Genomic DNA, 22,967 nt, shown 5'->3' on the forward strand with positions numbered 1-22,967 from the left:
TGCCCAAGGGGGAAGCCCCCAGGGTGGACACCAAAGGGTGGCACCCGTCATTTGGCCCAGCTGGCCGAGCTTGGGGCCCAAATGCCTGAGGTTGCCACTTCAGCCTCACCCATGCCGCCTCATATGGGTCCCCACTGCCACCCTGTGTCCCCTGTTGCCCCTTGGGGCACCCTCTGAAGGCACAGACACTACAGAGGACCCAGAAGAGGGGCCTCAGAGGTGGCTATGGGCTCAAGTTGTGGAGGAGTTGTTGTGAACACCCCCAAAAGAGCAGAAAGATAGATCTGGAAAACCACACCCAAGCTGCTTATTGCATCTCTCTGGACCTTCCCGAGTACTTAGTAAAGCACCTTCCATTCAGTAGGCATTCTATTAGCCCCAGGATTACTACTACTACTGGCCCCTGCTCCCTCCCACCATGCTGGCAGAGACTCTGGGAACAGTAAGTTTATCTTGTAAAAGTGTCACAGAAGCAGTCCTCTGGAGGGGAGGGGCAAATAGACAATACACAGAGTTTCCCTAGCTGCCTTTCCCAAGACCAGCCTCCGGCCTCCCCTTCCCTTTCTCCTGCTGGTTTCTTTGTCAGAAGGAAAGGGCACGCCCAAGGCCGGGGTCACACCCAAGTCAGGACTTCCTCCTGCCTAAAATCCACCCTTTCCTCTCCATCCAAACTGCTACCAAATTAATTTTATCCTGCCTGGATTACTGCTTCAGCCTCCTTGCTGATCTCCCAGCGACCTGTCTCTCTTCACTCTGCTGCCCAAATCATTTTCCTACATAATCACTGAAGACATGTTTCTCCATTCCTTGAGAAACTCCAGTGGTTGCCCATCCGCCTCTGCAGCAAACAAAAATTTATCACCATTGGCTTCAAAGCACTAAATCACCTTGCCCCCTCCTACCCTCACTTGGCTACTCTCCTACTATGACCCAGCCCACAAACTTCACTTGTCTAATGCTAACCTTCTCATTGTGCCTTGATCTCATCTATCTCGCTGCTGACCTCTCACCCACATCCTGCTTCTGGCTTAGAATGCCTTCCCTCCTCAAATCCAACAGACAATTACTTATTGAAGGTATATCCCCTCCAAGAGACCTTCCATGACTAAACCCCCCTTTCCTCTTCTCACACTCCCTTCTGCATCACCTGGACTTGCTCCCATTTCTCATCCCTCTATCACAGCACCTATGTACACCTCTTATTTATTGATTTATATTAACATCTGTCTCCCCCTCTAGACTGAAAGCTCATTGTGGGCAGGGAATGTGAATGTGTCTGTTTATTGTTGTATTGTACTCTCCTAAGGGCTTAGTACAGTGGGGAGCACCTAGTAAGTACTCAATAAATACGTTTGAATGAATGAGAAGTTCAGCCTAGGATTTGGGTAAGTTGTTTCTCTATCTGTCTCCCTCCTCTTGGGTCCAGGGCCCAGCTGACTGATCTATTTTAAGGTCCTCAAGACCCGTGGCACAGAGTCAGAGCACCTGGGTTCTAATCTCTGCTCTGCCACTTCCCTGTATGATCTTGGGTATGTCACTTCACTTCTGTGGCCCTCAGTTTCCTCATCTGTGAAATGGAGATTTAATACCTGTTCTTCCTTCTACTTAGACTGTGAGCCCCGTTTGGGTCAGGGACCCTGCCCAACCCGATTATCTTTTATCTACCCCAGCGCCCAGTACAGTACTTGGCACCTAGTAAGTGCTTAACAAATACCACAATTGTCATTGTTTATCCTCAGTGTCTACAGTACTTTGGGACAATAATCTCATTGGAGAAGCAACTTGGCATAGTGGATAGACCTTGGGCCTTGGAGTCAGAAGGTCATGGTTTCTAGTCCAACATTTGTCTACTCTGTGACCTTGGGCAAGTCACTTTACTTCTCTGGGCCTCTGTTACCTCATCTGTAAAATGAAGATTGAGACTGTGAGCCCCATGTGGGACAGGGACTGTGTCCAACCCGATTTGCCTGTATCCACCCCAGTGCTTAGTACACCGCCTGGCACTTAACAAATACCACAATTATCATCATCATTATTATTATTATTATTATTCCTCAGCCCATTTCCTCAGGGGGTGGTGAGGTTGGAGGGAGCAGAGGTACACAGAAACAGTGAGGCTCAGAGGAGGCATTTGATCACAGCACTCCTGGGATAGACGAGAACCAAAATCTTCTGCCCATCGTAAGAGGGAGAGTCTGTCAGGAAAGACTGTGTGAGCAGGGGTTCCTCAGGAGGTTCTGATGACAGTGACCTTCCTGACAGTCTCACGATTGCCCTCCTAGTTCTCCCTGTCACCCATGTGGGCCTCCTCAACACCCTCAAGATCCTTCCCATCACACTCATTCTTCCTGAGGCTCCCGGCATCTGGAGGGATGTTTTCCAGCACAAGATTATTGTTCACTCCTGGCTTTGGCCAACAATTGGATAGGAGTCTTCTGGAGACAGCTTCCTCCCCACCCCCAAACCAGCCAGCCCCCTGCCAGCCCAGTAACCTGGCTGAGTCTGGTTAACAAGGCTTCTCACAGAGGCTTTTTCCAAATAAAACCCCAAAAAACAGCTCCCTGACCCCTCCTGATCCCTGTCCAGATCCAGGAAGGCTGCAATGGAATTAGTGGCAGTCTGGCTTGTCTGCTGCCTAGTCCTGGATAAGCCTCTCCATCATCCCCACCTCTGCAAGCCTCTAGCCCCACACCCCAGCTCTTCCCCGTCTTTTCCCCTGTAAGCATCAATCTATCATCCTCACTATGTGTTACGGACCCCATGGCTTTCTGTCTCAGAACCTGCATTGAGATAAATCAGAAAGGCCTGAGGATGGAGGAGGAGGACTGTCTCTTGACTTTCTCCGCCTTTAGACGTAGCCCCCACCCCAGTTGTATATCCAGGCTCAGACAGGTTAAATGGTTTGCCTCAGATCACCCAGCACAAGTGCTCAGGTGGGATTAGAACCTAAGACTGCAACCTGGCTCCCTTCTGGCAAGCCACATGTTGTATAGGAAGCAGAAATTGGCCTTACCCACCTCACCCTCCTTCATCCCTGCCCCACCTAGACCCCCACAGCACAGGTTGGGATTGAAAGGGGCTCAGCAGAGTGCCACATCTGGTTCTGACTTTGAGTCATGTCCCTTTTGTCCCCTTTGTGCTTCAGTTTCCCCCAAAGCAAGAAGATGCAGACCATGATAGGTGTGTCTTCTTGGGGTAGGAAGAGAGAGGTGCGGAAGGGGAATAATAGTAATAATTGTGATATTTGTTCATTCAATCACATTTATTCAATCGTATTTATTGAGCACTTACTTTTGGCAGAGCACTGTACTAAGCGCTTTGTTAAGAGCTTACTATGTGTCAGGCACTATACTAAATGCTGGGGTGGATACAAGCAAATCAGGTTAGACACAGTCCCTGTCCCACATGGAGCTCACAGTCTTAATTCCTCTGTGCCTCCCCCAGCTCCTAGTACTTGTGTGTGTGGGTGTGGGGGTGTGTGTGTGTGTGGGTGTGTGTGTTCCCTGTCTGCCCCATCAGACTGGCAGCCCCTCAAGGGCAAAGACTGTCTCCTTCTTCTGTCCCTCCCACAACACCCAGTACTGGCAGCCCCTTGAGAGCCCCTGACCATGTCGCTTCCTCCCTTTATCCATCCCACAGTCTCTAGCCCAAGGATGTGCCCAAAGCAGACAGACGCTCTGCCCAGATTGGTTAGTAACCCACTTTCAGACTGACTTGGCTCCATTCCATTTCAGGAAGTGGGAAGGGGGCGACCCAGGGGTGGCTCACCAGAAGACCCCCACCAGTCTGCTGCTGACACCCGATGGCGCCTTCCACAGCTTTGGCTACACTGCCCGTGACTACTACCATGACCTGGACCCCGATGAAGCCCGGGATTGGCTCTACTTCGAGAAGTTCAAGATGAAGATCCACAGCACCAGTGTGAGAAGCCCAGCTGGGACCAGTCCTGAGACTCTGCCCCTCCCCTTCCTCCCCTCTCCTCATCCCCCGGTCATCTCAGGAGCCTTCATCTCCCTGGGCAAGCTGGGATTCTGGCTAGGGAGAAGAGTTAGAAATTTCAGCATTAAGGCAGAGCTTGGGGGTAGAGTGCTGACCTTGGAGGGAGTGGGGGTGGCATGAGGAGGTATGGGGTCTGGGCTTGAAGGGAGAGAGCAAAGATTGGAGTGAAGAGGCAAGGATAAGCGCAGAAGCCTGCAGGGAGCAGCCTCCAGTCTGACACCTCTTGACCTTTCTCTCCCTCAAAAAGGGAAAGGGGAATGAGACCACTGACTCGTAGGGACTGCCCCTCCTTCACTGTCTGCCAGGATCAGAGTCCCATTCCACTGTCTCCATCTCCAGGACCTGACCATGAAGACAGAGCTGGAAGCAGTCAATGGGAAGAAGATGCCAGCCCTGGAGGTCTTTGCCCATGCCCTCCGCTTCTTCAAGCAGCACGCCGTGCAGGTACTCCCTGACCTCTGGGGTGGGTGGACAGGACCCTAGGAGATTTTGGATCCAAAGAGTCAGGCCTCTCCCATCCCTTCAGGGACACCTGCCTGGGCAGGGGGAGAGTGGAACCCCCATCTGATGGCTTTCTCTGTCACCCCTTCCCAGGAGTTGCGGGACCAGTGCCCTGCTCTGCCCAAGAGGAATGCCATCCGCTGGGTACTCACAGTGCCTGCCATCTGGAAGCAGCCAGCCAAGCAATTCATGCGGGAGGCAGCCTACCTGGTGAGCAGAGCCATGGGGCAGGCGGGTGGAGGCCAGGGAGAGGGTCCCAAAGGGGAGCGGGAAGGGCATTCCAGGCCGGGCCAGGCCTGAGGAGTAATGTGACTCAGAGGCGGGACAGTCGTTGGACGAGGGGACAGTGAGCAGAGGCAGGGTTGGAGCCAGAGCCAAAAGTGACTTCAGATAGGAGTGGAGGGAGGAGAAAGAGTGCATGGGTCAGGGGCAGAGGGGTGGGAAGGAACTTCTTGGTGAGAGTTTCTGGGCAAGGGCTGGGGCTGGAGCTGGGCACGCAGCAGCACCACGGGCTGCACCCACCTCCACTGCACGCTTGTTGCCTATGGGGGAGCAGAGCAGGAAATCCACCAGCACAAGCAGCTCTGCTGACCTGGCCCCATCCCCGCCCTCAGCTGGGCTCAGACAGCAGCACCGAAGGCCTTTTTGCCCACACTGCTTCCCGGGAAGAGCTGGATGGAGCAGAGTGAGCATCCTGGGAATTCAGAACCAGAAATCTGGGCAAGCAAAGCACCAAGCCAGGAGCTGAGAGTTAGGGGCTTTCAGGGCTCCCCACCCATCTGGGCCAAGTCCTGCTACCTAACCTGGGGGCTGTTGACTAGGCAAGGCCTCCAGAGGTCCCCTAGGCCATCCTCCTGCTTTGGGAAGGTCCGTCTTCTACTGACGGCTCTTTGCCCTCCAAGGACAGGGTCTCCAACAGCCTCTGTTAGAGGACCTCCTGAGGGGAGGTCTCACACTTCTCATCAGGAAGTCCTTCTCTCTGTCTAGCATAATTCCCTCCTGATGCTTTTGTTTAAGCCCACTGAAGTGGGGTGGGGGGCAGAAGAGCAGGTGTCCATTGGCCATGGGGAGTTGTGGTTCCCAACCAGCATTGATTTTAGACAGGGCTCTCAGCTGAGCTGGCAGGGGCTGGACCCAGAGGGAAAGCAGAGTTGGGGGTTTGGGGGGAGGAAAAGGGGTTTTGAGAGAAGTGAGGGACAAGGTTGACAAATATGCCAATCCTATGCAAAGTATATGCAGATATGCTTGACCTTGGATTTGCACCCTTTATTCACTCCTTCCTCAGCCCCATAGCACTTATGTGCTTTTCCATTATTTACCTATTTTACTATTTGTCTCCCCCTCTAGACTGTAAGCTCCTCATGGGGAGGAAACGTGTCTACCAACTCAATTATATTGTATTCTCCCAAACGTTTAGTACAGTGCTCTGCATACAGTAAATACTCAATAAATATTATTGATTGATTGAAATAAGAGTAGCATGTCAGGGGGAGAGGGCTCCCTGTGCACTAATCTCCAGGACCGCAACTTAGTTTGGGAAGGGGGTGGAGGAAAGATCACCCTGGGGAGGAGGCAGAGTTGGGAGTGGAGCAAGAGGGGGAGCAGGAGTGAACTGAAGGAAATGGGGATGGAAGGAGGATCTCGGGGAGGGATGGGGGGAGAGAGGAGGTGGGGGAAGAGCACAGGGAGGGGAGAAGAAGAGGCAGGGAGTGCAGCCGGGGGAGGGGCAGGGGTGGAGCAGGAGGAGCAGGAACGGGGTGGGGGGAAAAGCAGGAACTGGAGAGGGGAAAGGAGGGAGGAGGGGGTAGGGAAGAAGGTTGGGGGGGGTGGGGTGGGGGACCCAGGTCTGGAGCGGAGGAAGAAGGGGGAGGACTCTGCCACTCAGTTAACCCTTCCCTTCCCTGGCCCAGGCCGGACTGGTGTCCCCCGAAGCCCCAGATGAGCTGCTCATTGCCCTGGAACCTGAGGCCGCCTCGATCTACTGCAGGAAGCTGCGGTTGCACCAACTGGTCGACCTGACCTGCCGGCCAACCACCAACAGTTGTGTGGGAGAGCGGCGCTCCATTGACTCCAGCTTCAGGCAGGGTAAGAGGCAGGTGGGCAGGTGGGGGACCCCCCATCCCCTTCTCTCTGTCTGGCCCCCTCCCCAACCTTGCCCGCTTATCCATCTCCCTGCCAGCTGGGTCCCTGCTCCTTCTCCATGTCCAGCCCCTCCCTCCCCTCCACCCAACCTAACCTAACCCCGGAGCTCCCCCTTATCCTGCACCAATCTTTTGTTCCCTGCCCCCTCCATCTGCAATCAATTAATGAATCATATTTATTGAGTACTTACTGTGCAGAACACTATATTAGTCGGTCAATCAATCAACCAATAAATCTACCCAATATTACTACTACTAATAATAATAATAAATATGGCGTTTGTTAAGCCATTACTAGGTCCCGGGCACTTTACTAATTGCTGGGGAGGATATAAGCAAACCAAGTTGGACTCTAATCCCTGTTCCACCACTTGTCTGCTATGTGGCCTTGGGCAAGTCACTTAACTTTTCTGTGCCTCAGTTACCAGCGTGGCTCAGCGGAAAGAGCCTGGGCTTCAGAGTCAGAGGTCATGGGTTTGACTCCCGGCTCTGCCATTTGTCAGCTGTGTGACTGTGGGCAAGTCACAACTTCTCTGTGCCTCAGTTACCTCATCTGTAAAATGGGGATTAACTGTAGCCTCATGTAGGACAACCTGATTACCCGTATCTCCCCCAGCGCTTAGCACAGTGTTCTGCACATAGTAAGTGCTTAATAAATGCCAACATTATATTATTATACCTCATCTGTAAAATGGGGATTAAGACTGTGAGCCCCAGTGGGACAGGGACTGTGCCCAACCCAATTTGCTTGTATCCACACCAGTGATTAGTACAGTGCCTGGCACATAGTAAGCACTTAACAAATATCATCATCATTATTATTACACAGTCCCTTTCCCACTTTGGGCTCACAGTCTCATTTTACAGATGAGGTAACTGAGGCCCAGGGAAGTGAAGCGACTTGCCCAAGGTCGCACAGCATAAAAGTGGCAGAGTCAGCATTAGAATTTATGACCTTCTGACTTGCAGGCCCGTGCTGTATCCACTATACCATGCTGCTTCCTCTGGCCAATTCCTATCCTGTCTGCCTTCCCTGCCCCTGCCTGCCTCGTCTATCCATGTCCCCACCATCACTGGCTCTGTCTATTCCCCCCACCCCCCCAGCTCTCAGCCCCCAAGTCATGCTTCAAACAGTCTGTCTGGTTCCTCAATGCCAGGCCCACCTTCCCGGGAGGCTATGTCAGGGACCCCCGAGGCCCCTTCAGTCCTGCCTGAGTTTAGTGCTTGATCTGCAGGCAAACAGAATACAGGCATGCTAGCATGCATAAATGCCACCTTTTTACCCCATGGCCATCTTGTTTATAAACAGCAACGGGTAATAGGAGTCTGAGAGGGAGAGGGTAAAAAAAGGGCCCGGAGGCTGAGTGGCAGGAAGGAGAGGTTGGGGGTCCTGGAAGCTGGGCATCTGGGAATTTTGAGGAGAAGCAGGGAACGGAGGAAGCAGGGGGCAGGAAGCTAGGAGAGGAGGGGGAGGAAAGGGCCTGGAGTTTCGGGGAGGAAGGGGCACCTGAGGAGTGGGGAAGGAACCTCGGAGAGGAGTGGGGAGGAAGGAGGGTTAGGAGGCTGAGGAAGGGACTCTGGAGGCTGGAAGAGGGGCAGGGAGGAAAGAAAGGGGGGCCTGGAATTCTGGGGGAGGGGCCAGGAAGGGGGTCTGGAGGCTGGGGGTTCTCTCACCAGCCAGCAGCTCGACCGACCCCTGCAGAGGCCCTGTTTCCTGAGCGGCCCGAGGCAGCAGCAGAAAGGGGTTTGGAGCCTGCAGCACATGTGCGAGTGATTACCGGGACCCCACACCGCTAGGCTCAGCCCGGCCCTGCTCCGCCCCTGGAACGCCTTGTGGCGCCGCTGGCATAGCCTGGCTCCGGCTGGGTGGAAGGCTTGCTGGGAGATGTGCCAACAAGCAAGCCCATTTCTGCTACCAGGCCAGGGGGACAGGGGTGACAGCTCTTTCTCCAGCAAAGCAGGCCTTCCTCATCAGATTGTGTTCCTCTATAAGCCCCCCTCCTGTCTCTCCAGCCCACAATGTCTCTAGTTGCCCTTTGCCCTCGGTGGTTACCCACTGACCACTTGGCCCCCCACCCAAAAAGTCCCTCTTGGCCTTTCAGCCCAAATGCTGCAGGCTGGTTCTAATCCCACATCTACCACTCGCCTGCTGTGTGACCTTGAGCAAGTCATTTATCTAGGCCTGTTTCCTCATCTGTACAATGGCAATGAAGTCCCTGATCTCCTCTCCCCTTAGACCTTGAGCCTCATGTGGACAGGGACTGTGTCTGATCAGATTGCACTGCATCTACCCCAATGCTTAGCACATCATAAGTACTTCACTTATTCTTATCATAGGAGGAGTTGTGACAGGCCGATAGATTCTTGGAATTCTTCAAGATCTGTTCATCTAGAGAGGGGAGGTGGTCCCTGCTGACCACTGACCCCCAGGTAAGGTTTAGAAAGTTCCAGGACCCACAGCCACTGCCCCCCCCAACCCACACCCCTTCCTTCATCTCACCTCCTGCAGCACGGGAGCAGCTTCGCAGATCACGTCACAGCAGGACCTTTCTGGTGGAGTCGGGAGTTGGAGAGCTGTGGTCAGAAATGCAAGCAGGTAGGAGGCATGGTGGGTTCCAGGCTGGGGCTGGGTGTCTGCCCCCCACCCCTTCAGAATTGGACTGAGGTCCAGGGATGTGTGTGTGTGTGTGTGTGTGTGTGTGTGTGTGTGTGTGTCTCAACAGTGAGTCTGGGGGTTTCTTTGAGGAGACAGGCTTGAGGCTCCCAAGTGGTTGTTGGGGTTAATGACTACAGAAACTCCAAGCAGGGCCAGGAGCCTCTGAGAACAATCTGGGTTTCTCTTTGGGTTCTCTCCCCACTTCTGTCTCCTTGAGTCTCAGTCTCTGTCTTTTGTCTCTTGTGTGCTTGCCTGTAATTTCTTTGAATGTCTGTCTTCCCCACTAGACTGTAAGCGCCTCAAGTGCAGGGTTTTTGTCTACCAACTCTATCATAATGAACTCTTCCAAGTCCTTAATTCAGTGTTCTGAACACAATAAGCTCTCAGTATAAAAATCTGGATTGTGGTGTCTGCCCTTCTCTATGCCTCCTTGTTTCTTGCCCTCTTCGTGTCTCTCTTTAGCTTGTGCTCCTTCTCATCCTGCTGTCTGTCCCAGCTGAGTCCCCTGCAAGGGGCTCCATAGGTCTGTGACTTCTCATTCCCCGGCCTGTCACTTAGACCATGAACAGCTCCGCCTTCCTTCCTTCCTCCCCTCCATGAGCCAGCTTCTCAGCCACTGAGTCCTCGTGGGAACAAGCTGTCCATTGCAGACACAGAGCCGTCTGCTTTCTCACGTCCAGATCTCCCTGCCCTACCAGTGACCAGGTTTACTTTGGCCCCAGTCCCAGCGAGGATGAAGCCCAAAGCCCTGCCCCCTGCTCTCCTCCTATTCCTCTGACAGAAGAGGTGGGGGAAGCAGGAGAGAGAGGGGAGAGATGCTCCCTCCCCCACAGTCCTGGAGACCTGATGGGCTATCTGACCTGTGAGAGGAGAGACAGAGACCCAGAGAGAACCAGAAAAAAGGACGGAGAGGGAGAGAGACTGGGTTAGCCAGGGTGCCTGAATTTGTTTCCTACTTTTCCTTCCCCCACTGGAAGCTTTGTGAGGCTGTATGGAGCCTGCTCTCTGGAGCCCCTGGGTCTATGACCCAATCTGAGGTAGGACTGGTCCATGAGACTGAGTTGAGCTCCTAGTGAGTGTGTGGTGTACATGAGTGTATGTGTGTGTGGATGTGTGGCTGTTTATGGAAGCAGGAATGAGTCTAGGTATAAGTGTCTAGTTTTGTCTGGGATCTTGCAGAAGGCATGTGTGTGCATGTTGTGTATCTGGTATGAGTATATTTGCACGTGTGGACCCGCTTCCCAATATCCCACCCTGTGTTGACTGCCCCCCTGGAAAGATGAATGGGGGTGCAGAATTGGGGAGAAGTTTCAGCCAAAGTGACCCCTTCCCCTCACCCCCGGTCAGGGGACCCGCTACATCGTGGCCGACCTGTGGGGGTGGCACAGTGGACCTGACCGTGCACCAGATTGAGCAGCCACAGGGGGACCCTCAAAGAGCTGTACAAAGCATCAGGTAGAGCCAAAGAGCCCCCTGCTCTCCTCCCGGGAAGTGTGCCCCCTGCCCACAGGGTGCCCCCTGGTTGCCTGCCTCCCACCCATTTTCCCAGGGCTGGTCAGAAGCTGCCCCTGGTGGACCACCGAGTCCTCTCCCCTGGGCTGCACCCCTCACACCCTCTCTCGCCCTACACTGGGGACCGTGTTATAGCACCGCTCCCTCCCACTCCAGGCGGTCCATACGGGGCAGTGGGTGTGGATCTGGCCTTCGAGCAGCTGCTGTGCGGATTTTTGGGGGCGGACTTGCATAGCCACATTCAGGCCAAGCGGCCAGCCAGCTGGGTGGACCTGACATCGCTTCGAAGTCCCGCAAAGCGCACAGCTGGCCCACACCGCACCAACCCCCTCAACATCTCCCTGCCCTTCTCCTTCATTGACTTCTACCGCAAGCACCGTGGCCACAACGTGGAGACAGCCCTGCGCAGGAGCAGGTGATGGGGGTGGGGCAGGTGGGACCTCTGGGGTCTTGCTGGGGGAAGGATGTCTGGGATTTTGCTGGACCCAGGACAGGAAGGGAGAGTGAGGTGAAGGGAGTGGGGTCAGGATGCCTGGGCCTTGCTGGATATGTAATGGGGGGAATGGAGGATGGGGCACCTAGGGCCTTTCTGGATGTTGGGGGGGGTGGGGAGTGGGAGGGCAGGATGCCTGGGGCCTTTCTGGATGCTGGGGGGAGGGGGGCATGGGAGGGCAGCATGCCTGGGCCTTGCTTGATTGAGAGGGACGGGGGGGCACGGAGAATGGGCCCAAAGAAGACAGAGCAGATGAGAGTGTATTGACAGAGTAATGTAGCAGGATGATTGTACCGAGGGCAGGGAGCTGGAAGAGATGATCTCTTTTTAGGGGGAAGCAGCTGGGAAGGAAAAAGGTGGCTCCTTTATGGACAGGGAATTATGTCCTACCAACTCTACTATATTATACTCTTCCAAGTGCTTAGTACAGTACTCTGCACACAGTAAATGCTCATTATGATTGAGGCGGGGGAGGGGGGAACTGAGCTCTCCAGCCAGCAGGGATATGAAGCCAGCATGGGGAGGAAGCTGCCATCACCAATCTCACCGGCCAAGACGGTGCCCCCCACCCCATCCAACTGGGCATCCCTCCCACAGTGTGAACTTTGTGACGTGGTCCTCCCAGGGGATGCTGCGCCTGTCCAGCGAGGCCATGCATGAGCTCTTCCAGCCCACCGTCAGCCAGATCATCCAGCACATCGGTGAGCCCAGCGGGGATGGGATCTGGCACAGGCCAGGCAAGAGGTGGGGCAGGGGCCAAGGTCATGGGGTCATGGCAGATTAAGCTGCAGGATCCTAGAGACCCACCAGATCTGAGGGCTAGGAAAAGAGGATTGATTCCTGTGGCCTAGACCTTGACTGTGGACTGTTCCTGGGCAGGGCTCAAAACTGGGGGCAGGTTTTGGTGGAGTAGGGGTGGGCCTAGAATATAGGGGCAGGGCTAGGACATGGGGGAGTGGCTAGAAATGATGGGACCACAGAATAGTGAAAGCTTAGTCAAGCGACATGGGGTCCACTCCCTGTGACCCTGGATGCTGGAGAGGGGCTTATTCTTCCAGCGAGGGCTCTTTGGCATGTCAGGCCAGGTGCTTTTATGACTCTCAAAGCCCTGGGAATACACTCTCAAGTGGAATGTGTCCTGAACAGTCTTCACTTCCAAATTGGGGATGTGGAACAAGTGGGCCACGCGACACAGGAGCTTCCCCGATGCCTGGTATCTCTCCAGGCCCACTAGCCGCAGAAGGACCCATCCTGGTTCGGCCACCTGAAGGGGGAGGCTGGACCATCATGGCATGGGACCCTTGCCATCAGGCGCTGACCATGTCCCTTTCCCCCCAACCTCCTGCAGACAAGCTGATGCATCGCCCCGAGGTACAAGGTGTCCGGTTCCTGTTCCTGGTCGGAGGTTTTGCCGAGTCAGCTATGCTGCAGAGGGCGGTGCAGGCCGCCTTCGGGGGCCGGGGCTGCCGGGTCATCATCCCGCAGGATGTGGGGCTGACCATCCTCAAGGGGGCTGTGCTGTTTGGGCTAGACCCTGGCGTGGTCCGCGTGCGCCGTTCCCCGCTCACCTACGGCGTTGGTGTCCTCAACAAGTTCGTGCCGGGCCGCCACCCCACGCGACAAGCTGCTGGGTCAAAGAGGGCAAGAGCTGGTGCACTGACGTCTTCGAGAAGTTTGTGTCCATGGACCAGTCCGTGCCCTAGGTGAGGCTGGTCCGGCGTAGCTACTGTCCGGCCCGGCCTGGCCAGAGGGAAGATCGTCATCAATGTCTACTGCTGTGCGGCTGAAGACGTCAGCTACATCACGGACCTGGCGTCCGCAAGTGTGGTGCCATCAGCCTGGAGCTAGCCCCAGAGCAACATGAAGGGACCCCTGGGACTCCCAGCCGCCGTGAGATCCGGGCCTCCATGCAGTTCGGCGACACCGAGATCAAGGTCACAGCCGTGGACGTCAGCACCTCTCGCACCGTCCGGGCTGCCATAGATTTTCTCTCCAACTAGAACCCCGAGCCCTCTCCCTCATGGCGCCGCTGGCCCTGGATCCCCAGAGACCCCTATTAGACCCACAGCCTCCTCCCACTCCTGCCTGGCCCAGAGCTCTCAGGACAGAGAGATGTGGGGGAGATTGACAGACCACCAGTCCCCGGAGCAGGGCAGCCTTGGGGCCTGGGACCCGGCTTCCCCACAGGGGCAAGGAAGGAGCCCTCTGGTTCAGCCCACTCGTAGAATCCCCTAAAATGGGAGCTAGAGGAGCTCAGCAGGTTCCCAGCCTGAACTCGGGGCTGTTGACTTGAACAGGGCCATACTCCCGGCCAGCCCTGGCCATGCCCACCTGCCCCTCAGGAAGGCTTAAAGCTGGGGGTCCCCCACCTCCTTCCACTAAGCAGCCCCAGCATCCCCAAACTTCTGGCTGAGAACCAGTTGTTCGGTGGGCAACCCTAGGGCCAAGGCCAAGGCCAAAAGCACCACGGCTAAGGGGAATGGGATAGAAGCTGTAGGTATGGCTACCCTGGGATAGAGTAAGAGGGAAGGAATGAGAGAGAAGAGCCCTCAAGGGCCAATCTAATTCCCTCCCCCAGGTCAGCCCTGCTCCTCTACCTCCCGTATCTCTATATTTTGGGGAGGAGGGCGAAGAAGGGAGGAATTGAACTCAAATTTTTATTTTTATACTATAAATTGCAGGGGTGGGGAGGAGGCAGAGAGCAGGAGCGAGGACACAGTGGGAGTGCCAGAATATAGCACGGGGGCCCCAGCTCAGAGGGTGGGAGTGAGAGGGTTGGAGGAGCTCAACTAAGCCCCACCTGGCAGAGATAGGGAGCAGGCCAAGAGGTCAATTTGAGTCTCGGAAGAAAGGAGAGGGAAAGTAAACTATGAGTGGACCCAGAAGCCACACATGATGCAGAGGGGGGCCCTCCATCTGCAGTGAGAGGAATTGAGGGCAGAGCCAGAGGAGGAATCATGCAGGTGATTTGGAGAAGGAGGCTAACCTTTGGAGGACAGATTAGGGGTAGCCCTGGCTGGAGGAAGGGGCCTGGATGAGGTGACCCCTGGAGAATTTTGACTCTCATCCACTCCAGGTGCACAGGACTCTGGGACTCCAGATCTGGAAGGCAGATGGACCCGACTTATGACAGGAGTGTGCAACTGGAGTGGAGAGTTGTGCTGCTGTGAGTGAGAAGGACCAAGCTCTGGCTCCCAGTCCCAAGCGGGGGTCAGCAAAAGCGGCCTGGGGTGACACAAGGGGGTGGAAACTGTCCTCAGACTGGTCAGTGTGACGCCCTCCAGGGGAGGCATGAGCTGCCAAACTTCTGCAAGTTATCAATAAAATCTTGTATGCTACAAGGGCGGGGCCAAGGCCCCAGGCGTCCTGGTGCCTCACGAGTGATGGGAACAGGTGGGCGGAGCGGTCCTCCTGGGCATCGGGTGAAGGTCTGGGCTGGGGACCGGTCAATGGGATGCTGAGCCCATGGGTTTTGTGCTGGGTCGTGCCAGTCTAGAATACCAAAGTCCACCACGGCGGGGCCTGGCCAACCCTCATCTAGGGTCCCCTGCTCTAGAACAACAGGGCACCTAGAACCCTAGAATTCAGGGTGGGGAGGCTGGGTGTTTAAAGCTAGAGCTCAGAAGCCCTCCAACCAACCCCTGTGCCTGTCCCTGGCCCCTGCCCCCAAAAGGAACAAAGGGCCTAAGGGCTGGATGTGAGTGGCCCCTACCAACACAACTTTAATTTCCTTTTGGCTTTGCCAAATGTTACTCTAAAAAAAAAAAAAAAAAAAAGAAAAACACAGGACGGCCAATACACAGACCCACATCCAAAAAGAGACAGAGGCACGCAAGTAGCTACCCTAGCCGCCAACCCCCACACCCCACTATCCCCCCAGGCAGTTTGCCATCATCTTGTGGGGGGAGGGCAGGGGGGAGGGGAGGAAGGCTGGATGGCCAGGGCAGGGGACACAGCCAGAGGCCAAAATTGGAAGAGGCAGCAGGGGCAGCTGTAGCAATGCAGTCAGTTGGACCAAAGCCTGGGCCCCCGAGGCCCCATCCCAAGCCACACTATAGCTTTGGACAAGGGGACAGACTGGCATAATGGAAGCAGGGAGCCTAAGGGGGTGAGGGCGCGGGGGGGGGGGGGGGCGGGATTCTTCCCCCGCTACCTCCACCTAGAGCTGCAGAGAGTAGTCTCTGAACAGACAGGCAGATTATACCGAGGCACCAAGAGGCGAACAAAGCTAAGGCCATCTTAAGGCCTGGGAGAATCAGGTGGCCGGTTCAGCCTCCCAAGCCAGAAAGAGGGGACGAGGCATTGGTGTTGGTTTGAGGGGTGGGGAGGGAGAGGGGACAGGGTGGACACCGGGCATCAGTGCTGGGTGGAAAGAGTGGGGAGGACACCATGCCAGCCTCTCCCTGCCTCCATGGCCAAATCTGGGGGTGCCGTGGGCAGCTGTAAGCCAGTGCGGGGATGGGGCTACATGGACACCTATAGGGGAGGAGAGAAGGGGACACCATGTGTTTTAAGGCTGTAAAGATGAAGATGACAGTGCCCCTCCAGCCTGGCCTGGCCCTCGATGTTCTCCCAGGGAAAGTCTGCGTGACTTCCACCCCAGTCCCCCGCCCCCTCGTGTGGGGACACAGGACACCCAAGCAGCTTAGTGGGGTAGGTCAGGGGGACTGCAGCAGGCAGGGTTCAGGGGCTAATCAAAGCCGTGCCAGTCGCTCTGCTCCGAATCGTACTCCAGCTCGGCCCCAACACAGCGCACACCCTCCAGGAGCATCGGAGTGCCGTGGTGACGGTCTGCAACACATAGCCCCGCCACCCGCCCCTACTCAGTCCACAGGGTGCAGGGGGAGCATGCCCCCTCCACTCCCCCCATCCCCAGGAACTCTAGCCAGCCTGGGGGGAGACTTGCCCCCTGACAGATCATTTTTTCAAATTACCTCTTGATTATCCTCTTGCCTGGTGAGGGTGGAGAGCTGGGTATGGGACAATACAATGGTAAGTGTGGTATTTGTTAGGTGCTTACTATGTGCCACGAGCTGGGGCAGATACAATCAGATTAGACACCGTCCCAGTCTCACGGGGGTTCACGGTCTAAGTAAGACGGCCAACAGTGATTGAACCCCCATGTTACAGATGAGGAAACTGAGGCCAGAGAAGTGAAGTGATTTGCCCACAGCCACACAGCAGGCAAGTGGCAAAGCCGGCATCAGAACCCGGGTCATCTTGACTCCCAGGCCCACGCTCTTTCTCCTAAGCTATGCAGAATCTTGAGCCCCATCTGGGGCAGCAGTGGGGGCCAGGAGTAATTGGGGAGAGGGAGGAGGGCCAGAAATAAGGCAGGCTGGGACCGTGGGCAGCCTGTCGGCACCAGCTAAGCCTTGCTAGGTGCCTGGGTGTGTTCCTTCTTCCTCTAGCTCTGTGCACTGTACAGAGCTACCCCACTCCACAGGGGATGGGGGTGAGGGAAGTGGGAGGGGGAGAAAGGGCACCTCCCAAAACAGGACAGGGAGCACACTCCTCAAAATAAATGTTTATTTAGCAGTGACTGCTTATTTAGCCCTCTTTAAGGTCACCAGTGACCTTCTCACCAAATCTGACGGCACCTACTCTATCCTAATCCTCCTTGACCTCTCAGCTGCCTTCGACCCTGTCAGCCACCCCCTTCCCCATGGAAACATTAGCCAACCTTGGCTTCACTGATGCTGTCCTCTCTTGGTTCTCCTATTTCTCTGGCTGCTCCTTCTCAATCGCTTTTGCTGGCTCCTCCTCTGCCTCCCACCCTCTGACAGTGGGAGTCCTTCAAGGCTCAGTTCTGCATCTTCTATTCTTCATCTACATTCATTTGCTCTCAAGCCTTCAACTACTATCGCTATGCAGATGATTCCCAAATCTACCTCTCCAGCCCGGATCTCTCTCCTCCTCTGCAGTCTCGCATTTCTTCCTGCCTTCAGAACATCTCTACCTGGATGTCCCGATGACACCTCAAACTAAATAAATAAATGTTGGTATTTGTTAAGCGCTTACTAGGTGCCGAGCACTGTTCTAAGCGCTGGGGGAGATACAGGGTAATCAGGTTATCCCACGTGGGGCTCACACAGTTTTAATCCCCATTTTACAGATGAGGGAACTGAGGCACAGAGAAGTTAAGTGACTTGCCCACAGTCACACAGCTACCAAGGGGCACAGCCGGGAGTCGAACTCATGACCTCTGACTCCAAAGCCCAGGCTCTTTCCACTGAGCCACGCTGCTTCTCCAAACTAAACATGTCCAAAACAGGGACTGTCTCTCTGTTGCTGAATGGTACTTTCCAAGTGCTTTGTACAGTGCTTTGCACACGGTAAGCGCTCAATAAATACAAGTGAATGAACTCCTTATCTTCCCACCCAAACCCTGTCCTCCTGCTGTCTTTCCCATCACTGTAGACAATACCACTAATCTTTCCATCTAACCTGGGCATTACTCTCGACTCTTCTCTCTTTCAACCCACATATTCAATGTCACCAAATCCTGTCAGTTCTACTTTCACAATATCACTAAAATCTTCCCTTTCCTCTCCATTCAAACTGCCTCTAAACTGATCCACACATTTATCCTATCCCACCTTGACCAATCCCCCTCACTGCTGAACTCCCTGCCTCCTGTCTCTCCCCACTCCAGTCTATACTCTGCTGCCAGGATCATTTTAGTTACCAACGGTTCAGTCCACATTTCCCCACTTCTCAAGAACCTCCAGTGGTTGCCCATCTGCCTCCACATCAAACAGAAACTCCTTACCATCAGCTTTAAAGTACTCATTGCAGATCACCCCCTCCTACCTTATCTCACTGATCTACTACAGACCAGCCTGCACACTTGGCTCCTCTAGCACCAACTTGCTCACTGTGCCTCAATCTTATCTATCTTGCTACCGGCCCCTTTCCCAAGTCCTCCCTCTGTTGGGGGAATTCTTCCCCCTTCATATACGCCACCACCACTCACCCCACCTTCAAAACCCAATTAAGCTCAAGTCCTCCAAGAGGCCTTCCTCGATTAAGCTCTCTTTTGCCCGACTCCCTCTCCCTTCTGTGTCATCTGGGCACTTGGACCTGAACCCTTTGGCTTGCCGTATTCACCCCACTCTCGGCCCCACAGCAGTTCTATATATTTCTATAAGTCATTTATTTATATTGTCTGACACCCCCTTTAAGCTGTAAGCTCAATATGGGCAAAGGAACTCTGTTATATTGTACTCTCCTAGGCACAGAGCTACGCATATAGTAAGCATTCAGTAAATACCACTATCAATTATCAGAGGCTTGGAGGTTCAGACTGAGGATCACCCTTAGCTTGCTTTTCTCCTCTCCCCAGCCTCTAACCCACCTCTTGCTCTGAGTGAGGACATGTCTAAAACTTAGCTCATCTTCCCTCCCAAACGCTGTCCTCTCCCTGACTTCCCTGTCACTGTGGACAACATGACCATCCTTCCCGTCTCACAGGCCCGCAAGCTTGGTGTCATCCTTGACTCTGTTCTCTCATTCACCCCACACATCCAATCCATCACCAACACCTGCCGGTCTCACCTTCACTATATCGCCAAGACCGCCCTTTCCTCTCCATCCGAACTGCTATCGTGCTGGTACAAGCTCTCATAATATCCTGACTGGATTATTGTGTCAGTCTCCTCTCTGATATCCCTTCCTCCTGTCTCTCCCCACTCCAGTCTATTCTTCATTCCGCTGCTTGGATCATCTTCCTTCAGAAACGCTCTGGGCATGTCACTCCCCTCCTCAAAAACCCCCAGTGGTCGCCTATCAACCTTTGCAAGAAACAAAAACTCCTCACTCTTGGCTTCAAAAGCTCTCCATCACTTAGCCCCCTCCTACCTCTCCTCCCTTCTCTCTTTCTACTGCCCACCCCGTGCACTCCGCTCCTCTGCTGCTCACCTCTTCACCTCCTCATGGTCCCCCGTTTGTGCCTGTCCCGCCCTTGACCCCTGGCCCGCGTCCTACCGCTGTCCTGGAATGCCCTCCCTCCTCACATCTGCCAAACTAACTCTCTTCCTCTCTTCAAAACCCTACTGAGAGCTCACCTCCTCCAGGAAGCCTTCCCAGACTGAGCCCCCCTTTTCCTCCACTCTTCCCCCTTCCCCTCCCCTCCGCACTGTGCTTATTTGTATATATTATTTATTACCCTATTTATTTTGTTAATGAGGTGTATATCTCCATGATTCTGTTTATCTTGATGATGTTGTCTTGTTTTGCTTTGCTGTCTGTCTCCCCCATTTAGACTGTGAGCCCGCTACTGGGCAGGGATCTGTTGCCGAATTGTACATTCCAAGCTTAGTACAGTGCTCTGCACATAGTAAGCTCTCAATAAATACTACTGAATGAATGAGTGACCCAGGGGCTCATTCAGCCCCATGGGGTATGCAAACCCAGGCCCATTCTAAAAATGGAGCCCCAACAGAGATAATCACCTCGAAATCCACCAGCTGTCACTCATGCATTGGGAGAACTTCCACCAGCGGCAGAACCAGAAGGGCCACCCTGCAGTGGCATCTGGTTCACCTCCCTCCTCCTTCCCTCCTCCTCCTCCTTCCCTCCCCACCCCACCCCCGTGGGAAAGGGGCTTTTGACATTCCCTAGCAGCTTAGAAATCCATGTGCTGATCTGGCTGCCCAATCCACTAGATTCCACTCCCTGCTCTGCCGCCCAAGACATCTTCCCACCCATACCCCGTCTGCCCCATGTCTTTTTTTCTCATACCACTATCCTCCCTACCTCCAAAGTCCATAACCTTGGCATTGCCTTCGACTCATATGTCGCATTCAACCCACGTAATCAATCTGTCACCAAATTCTGTCGGTTCTACCTTCACAACAACACTAAAATCTGCCCATTCCTCTCCATCCAAACTACCTCATTAATCCAAGCACTTATCCTATCCCGCCTTGACTACTGCATAAAAATAATAAGAATAATAATAAGAATAATGTTGGTATTTGTTAATCGCCTACTATGTGCAAAGCACCGTTCTAAGCGTTGGGGTAGAAACAGGGTAATCAGGTTGTCCCATGTGAGGCTCACAGGCTTCATCCCCATTTTACAGATGAGGTAACTGAGGCACAGAGAAGTTAAGTGACTTGCCCACAGTCACACAAATGACAAGTGGCAGAGCTTGGATTCAAACCCATGACCTCTGACTCCCAAGCCCGGGCTCTTTCCACTGAACCACCTGCTTCTCTGCATCAACCTTCTCATTGACCTCCCCGCCTCTCCCCACTCCAGTTCATACTTTGCTGCCCAGATCACTTTTCTAAAAACAATTCAGTTCACATCTCCCCACTCCTCATAAACCTCCAGTGGTTGACCAACCATCTCCACATCAAACTGGAACTCCTTACCACCCACCAGCTTTAAAGCACTCAATCCCCTCCTATCTTTCCTCTTTGACTTCCTACTACAACCCAGCCCAAACGCTTTTCTCCTCCAATGCCAACCTATCACCATACCTCAATCTCGTCTATCTCACTCCCGACCACTTGCCTACATCCTCCCTTGGGCCTGTAACATCCTCCCGCTCCATAAAAAACAGATCATTATTCTCCGCACCTTCCAAGACTTATTAAAATCGCATCTTCACATCTTAGTCCTTCCCGGACTAAGCCTTCATTTCTCTATTTCCTGTCCCTTCTGCATCAACCTTTAAGCACTTGATACTCACCCCACTCTCAGTCCCACAGCACTTATATACAGATCCTTAACATTTTAATATATGTCTTGCTCTCTAGACAGTAAACTCCTGATGGGCAGAAATCATGTCTACTAACTGCTGTATTTTCCCAAGTACTCAGTACAGTGCTCTGCACACGGTAAGTCCTCAATAAAGATCATTGATTGAATGACTGAGTGCTGGCTGACTGACCCTGAGCAAGTTGCTTCAGCTCTCTGGTTCTCTATTTCCCCAAATGTATAATGGAGAGGTTTCCTTGCTTCTCCAAACTAGCCTCCCACTTACCACATCAGGAGACAGGGATTAGAAAACAGAACACGATGCTGTCCTGCTCCACTCTGATGTCAGGGGATGTATGCTGTGACCTCAGGAGTTCCATCAGCCAACAGTGACACCTGGGGGTCCGGGGTGAGTGGTGGTAGATGGAGAATGCCAAGATAGCGACACATCTCAAATAGAACTGAGGCCCAGGGAGTCATTCCCCTGTGGGGGTGAAGAGGGTGGAAGGGTCCTTCCCCATTAGACTGTGCATCCCCTGTGGGGTAGGGACTGTGTCCAACACAGTTACCTAGGATAGTCCGACACAGTTACCTAGGATCCAGCGTGGCCTAGTGCCAACAGCCTGGCCCTGAGGATCTGGGTTCTAATCCCAGCTCTGTAACTTGCCTGCTGTGTGAGTTCGGGCAAATCTCTTAATTTCGCTGGGCCTCAATTTCCTCTCATCTGTCAAATCATTATCATCAGAGATATTTATAGAGCACTTGCTCTGTGCAGAGCACTGTGCTTGGGAGAGTACGATACTACAGAGCAGGCAGATTCGCTCCCTGCCCTTGAGCTAACAGTCTACAGGGAGAAACCAATATTAAAATAAGTAATTTATGATACAGAATTTATATGGATAGTCATTCCCTGTTCTCCCTCCTACTTAGACTCTGAACCACATGTGGGACTGTCCAACCTGATGATCTTGTATCTTCCCCAGTGCTTAGTATAGTGCTTGGTATATAGTCAGTGCTTAATAAGTACTCTAATTATTATTATATTATTATCCATCCCAGTGCTTAGCACAGTATTTGGCACAGAGTAAGTGCTTGGCCAAATACCACACACACAAAAAAATGTTCCAGTGCACATCCAAAAGGTGCAGGAATCTTTCCTGCCCCTGAGCTTTTGGCTTAATGGAGGAAGAGTAGAGGTCAGGTCAGGTGAACAGAAGGGGAGGGTGGCAGTGTGGGAAAGATGAAAGGAGTTCAGGGATGGAATGGAAGGGAGATACGGAAGACATGGCAGGCCAAAGACCTCGAGACTGCTTTCTGGGGAAACGAGGAAGGGGGGAGCAGGGGATGTGGCCGGGTGCCAGCCTCGCCCAGTTCCTGTTGGGGTTTCTCATCACAGTGTGCATGCTCTTAAGTAGGCCAGGCAATCTCCCATCAGCTAGTCCCACCCTCCCCCTGACCCCAGCTCCCACAGCACAACCCTCCCCCCCTTACCCGTGACCCTGGACCATCCCATCCTCCTCCCCTCCCTTTCTCCAGCCCCTCATTCATCCATGAACCAGATTTGGACTATCCCAGCCTCTTCCCCTCCCCATCTCCAACCCCCCACTCACCCATGACTCGGGCCTGGACGACCACTTTGACGCAGGAACTGTCATGGGTCTCACTGGACAATACCATCTCCTCCTTCAGGACACCCTCCTTGTGGGCGATGTACTCACATTTCACACTGTAGCCTGTGACAGGAAGGGAGTCATGCCTCAGCTCAGGGGGCCTGCCCTTCCTGGAAAACCCCTACCCAGGCCAGGAGTCTGGGGGCCCACCCCAGGCCAGCGTCCTGCAAGGGCAAAACATCACCAATGACCAAACCTCTCTACACATGTTATGGCATGGACTCCAACAAGGCCTGCAAATGGTTTCCGGGTGTGCTCAGCCTGTTAAGTTGTTGAGAAGATCCCCA

General features: G+C 53.9%; 2 protein-coding genes across 4 annotated transcripts in view; one reads left to right on the plus strand and one right to left on the minus strand.

Annotated features, from left to right (window-relative positions):
* HSPA12B (heat shock protein family A (Hsp70) member 12B) overlaps positions 1 to 14,643 on the plus strand; it is a 31,106-nt gene extending 16,463 nt beyond the window's left edge. The window contains 13 exon segments of the mRNA XM_029083393.2: positions 3,735 to 3,921; positions 4,339 to 4,443; positions 4,594 to 4,710; positions 6,411 to 6,585; positions 9,151 to 9,253; positions 10,645 to 10,717; positions 10,719 to 10,752; positions 10,966 to 11,224; positions 11,900 to 12,003; positions 12,651 to 12,931; positions 12,934 to 13,053; positions 13,055 to 13,106; positions 13,109 to 14,643. Of these exon segments, the coding sequence (XP_028939226.1) occupies positions 3,735 to 3,921; positions 4,339 to 4,443; positions 4,594 to 4,710; positions 6,411 to 6,585; positions 9,151 to 9,253; positions 10,645 to 10,717; positions 10,719 to 10,752; positions 10,966 to 11,224; positions 11,900 to 12,003; positions 12,651 to 12,931; positions 12,934 to 13,053; positions 13,055 to 13,106; positions 13,109 to 13,302 (1,804 nt within the window). The 3' untranslated portion in view covers positions 13,303 to 14,643.
* C18H20orf27 (chromosome 18 C20orf27 homolog) overlaps positions 12,377 to 22,967 on the minus strand; it is a 51,395-nt gene continuing 40,804 nt past the window's right edge. For 2 of the 3 annotated variants that reach the window (XM_029083391.2, XM_029083390.2), the window contains exons 5-6: positions 22,621 to 22,743; positions 12,377 to 16,093 (exon numbers count right to left, since the gene is read on the minus strand). In XM_029083391.2, coding sequence (XP_028939224.1) covers positions 15,993 to 16,093; positions 22,621 to 22,743 — 224 coding nt within the window. In that variant the 3' untranslated portion in view covers positions 12,377 to 15,992. The remainder of the gene's footprint in view (positions 16,094 to 22,620; positions 22,744 to 22,967) is intronic. The other variant, XM_029083392.1, reaches the window with a different exon arrangement.

The sequence above is a fragment of the Ornithorhynchus anatinus genome, chromosome 18 (assembly GCF_004115215.2).
Source record: "Ornithorhynchus anatinus isolate Pmale09 chromosome 18, mOrnAna1.pri.v4, whole genome shotgun sequence".
NCBI classification, from domain to species: domain Eukaryota; kingdom Metazoa; phylum Chordata; class Mammalia; order Monotremata; family Ornithorhynchidae; genus Ornithorhynchus; species Ornithorhynchus anatinus.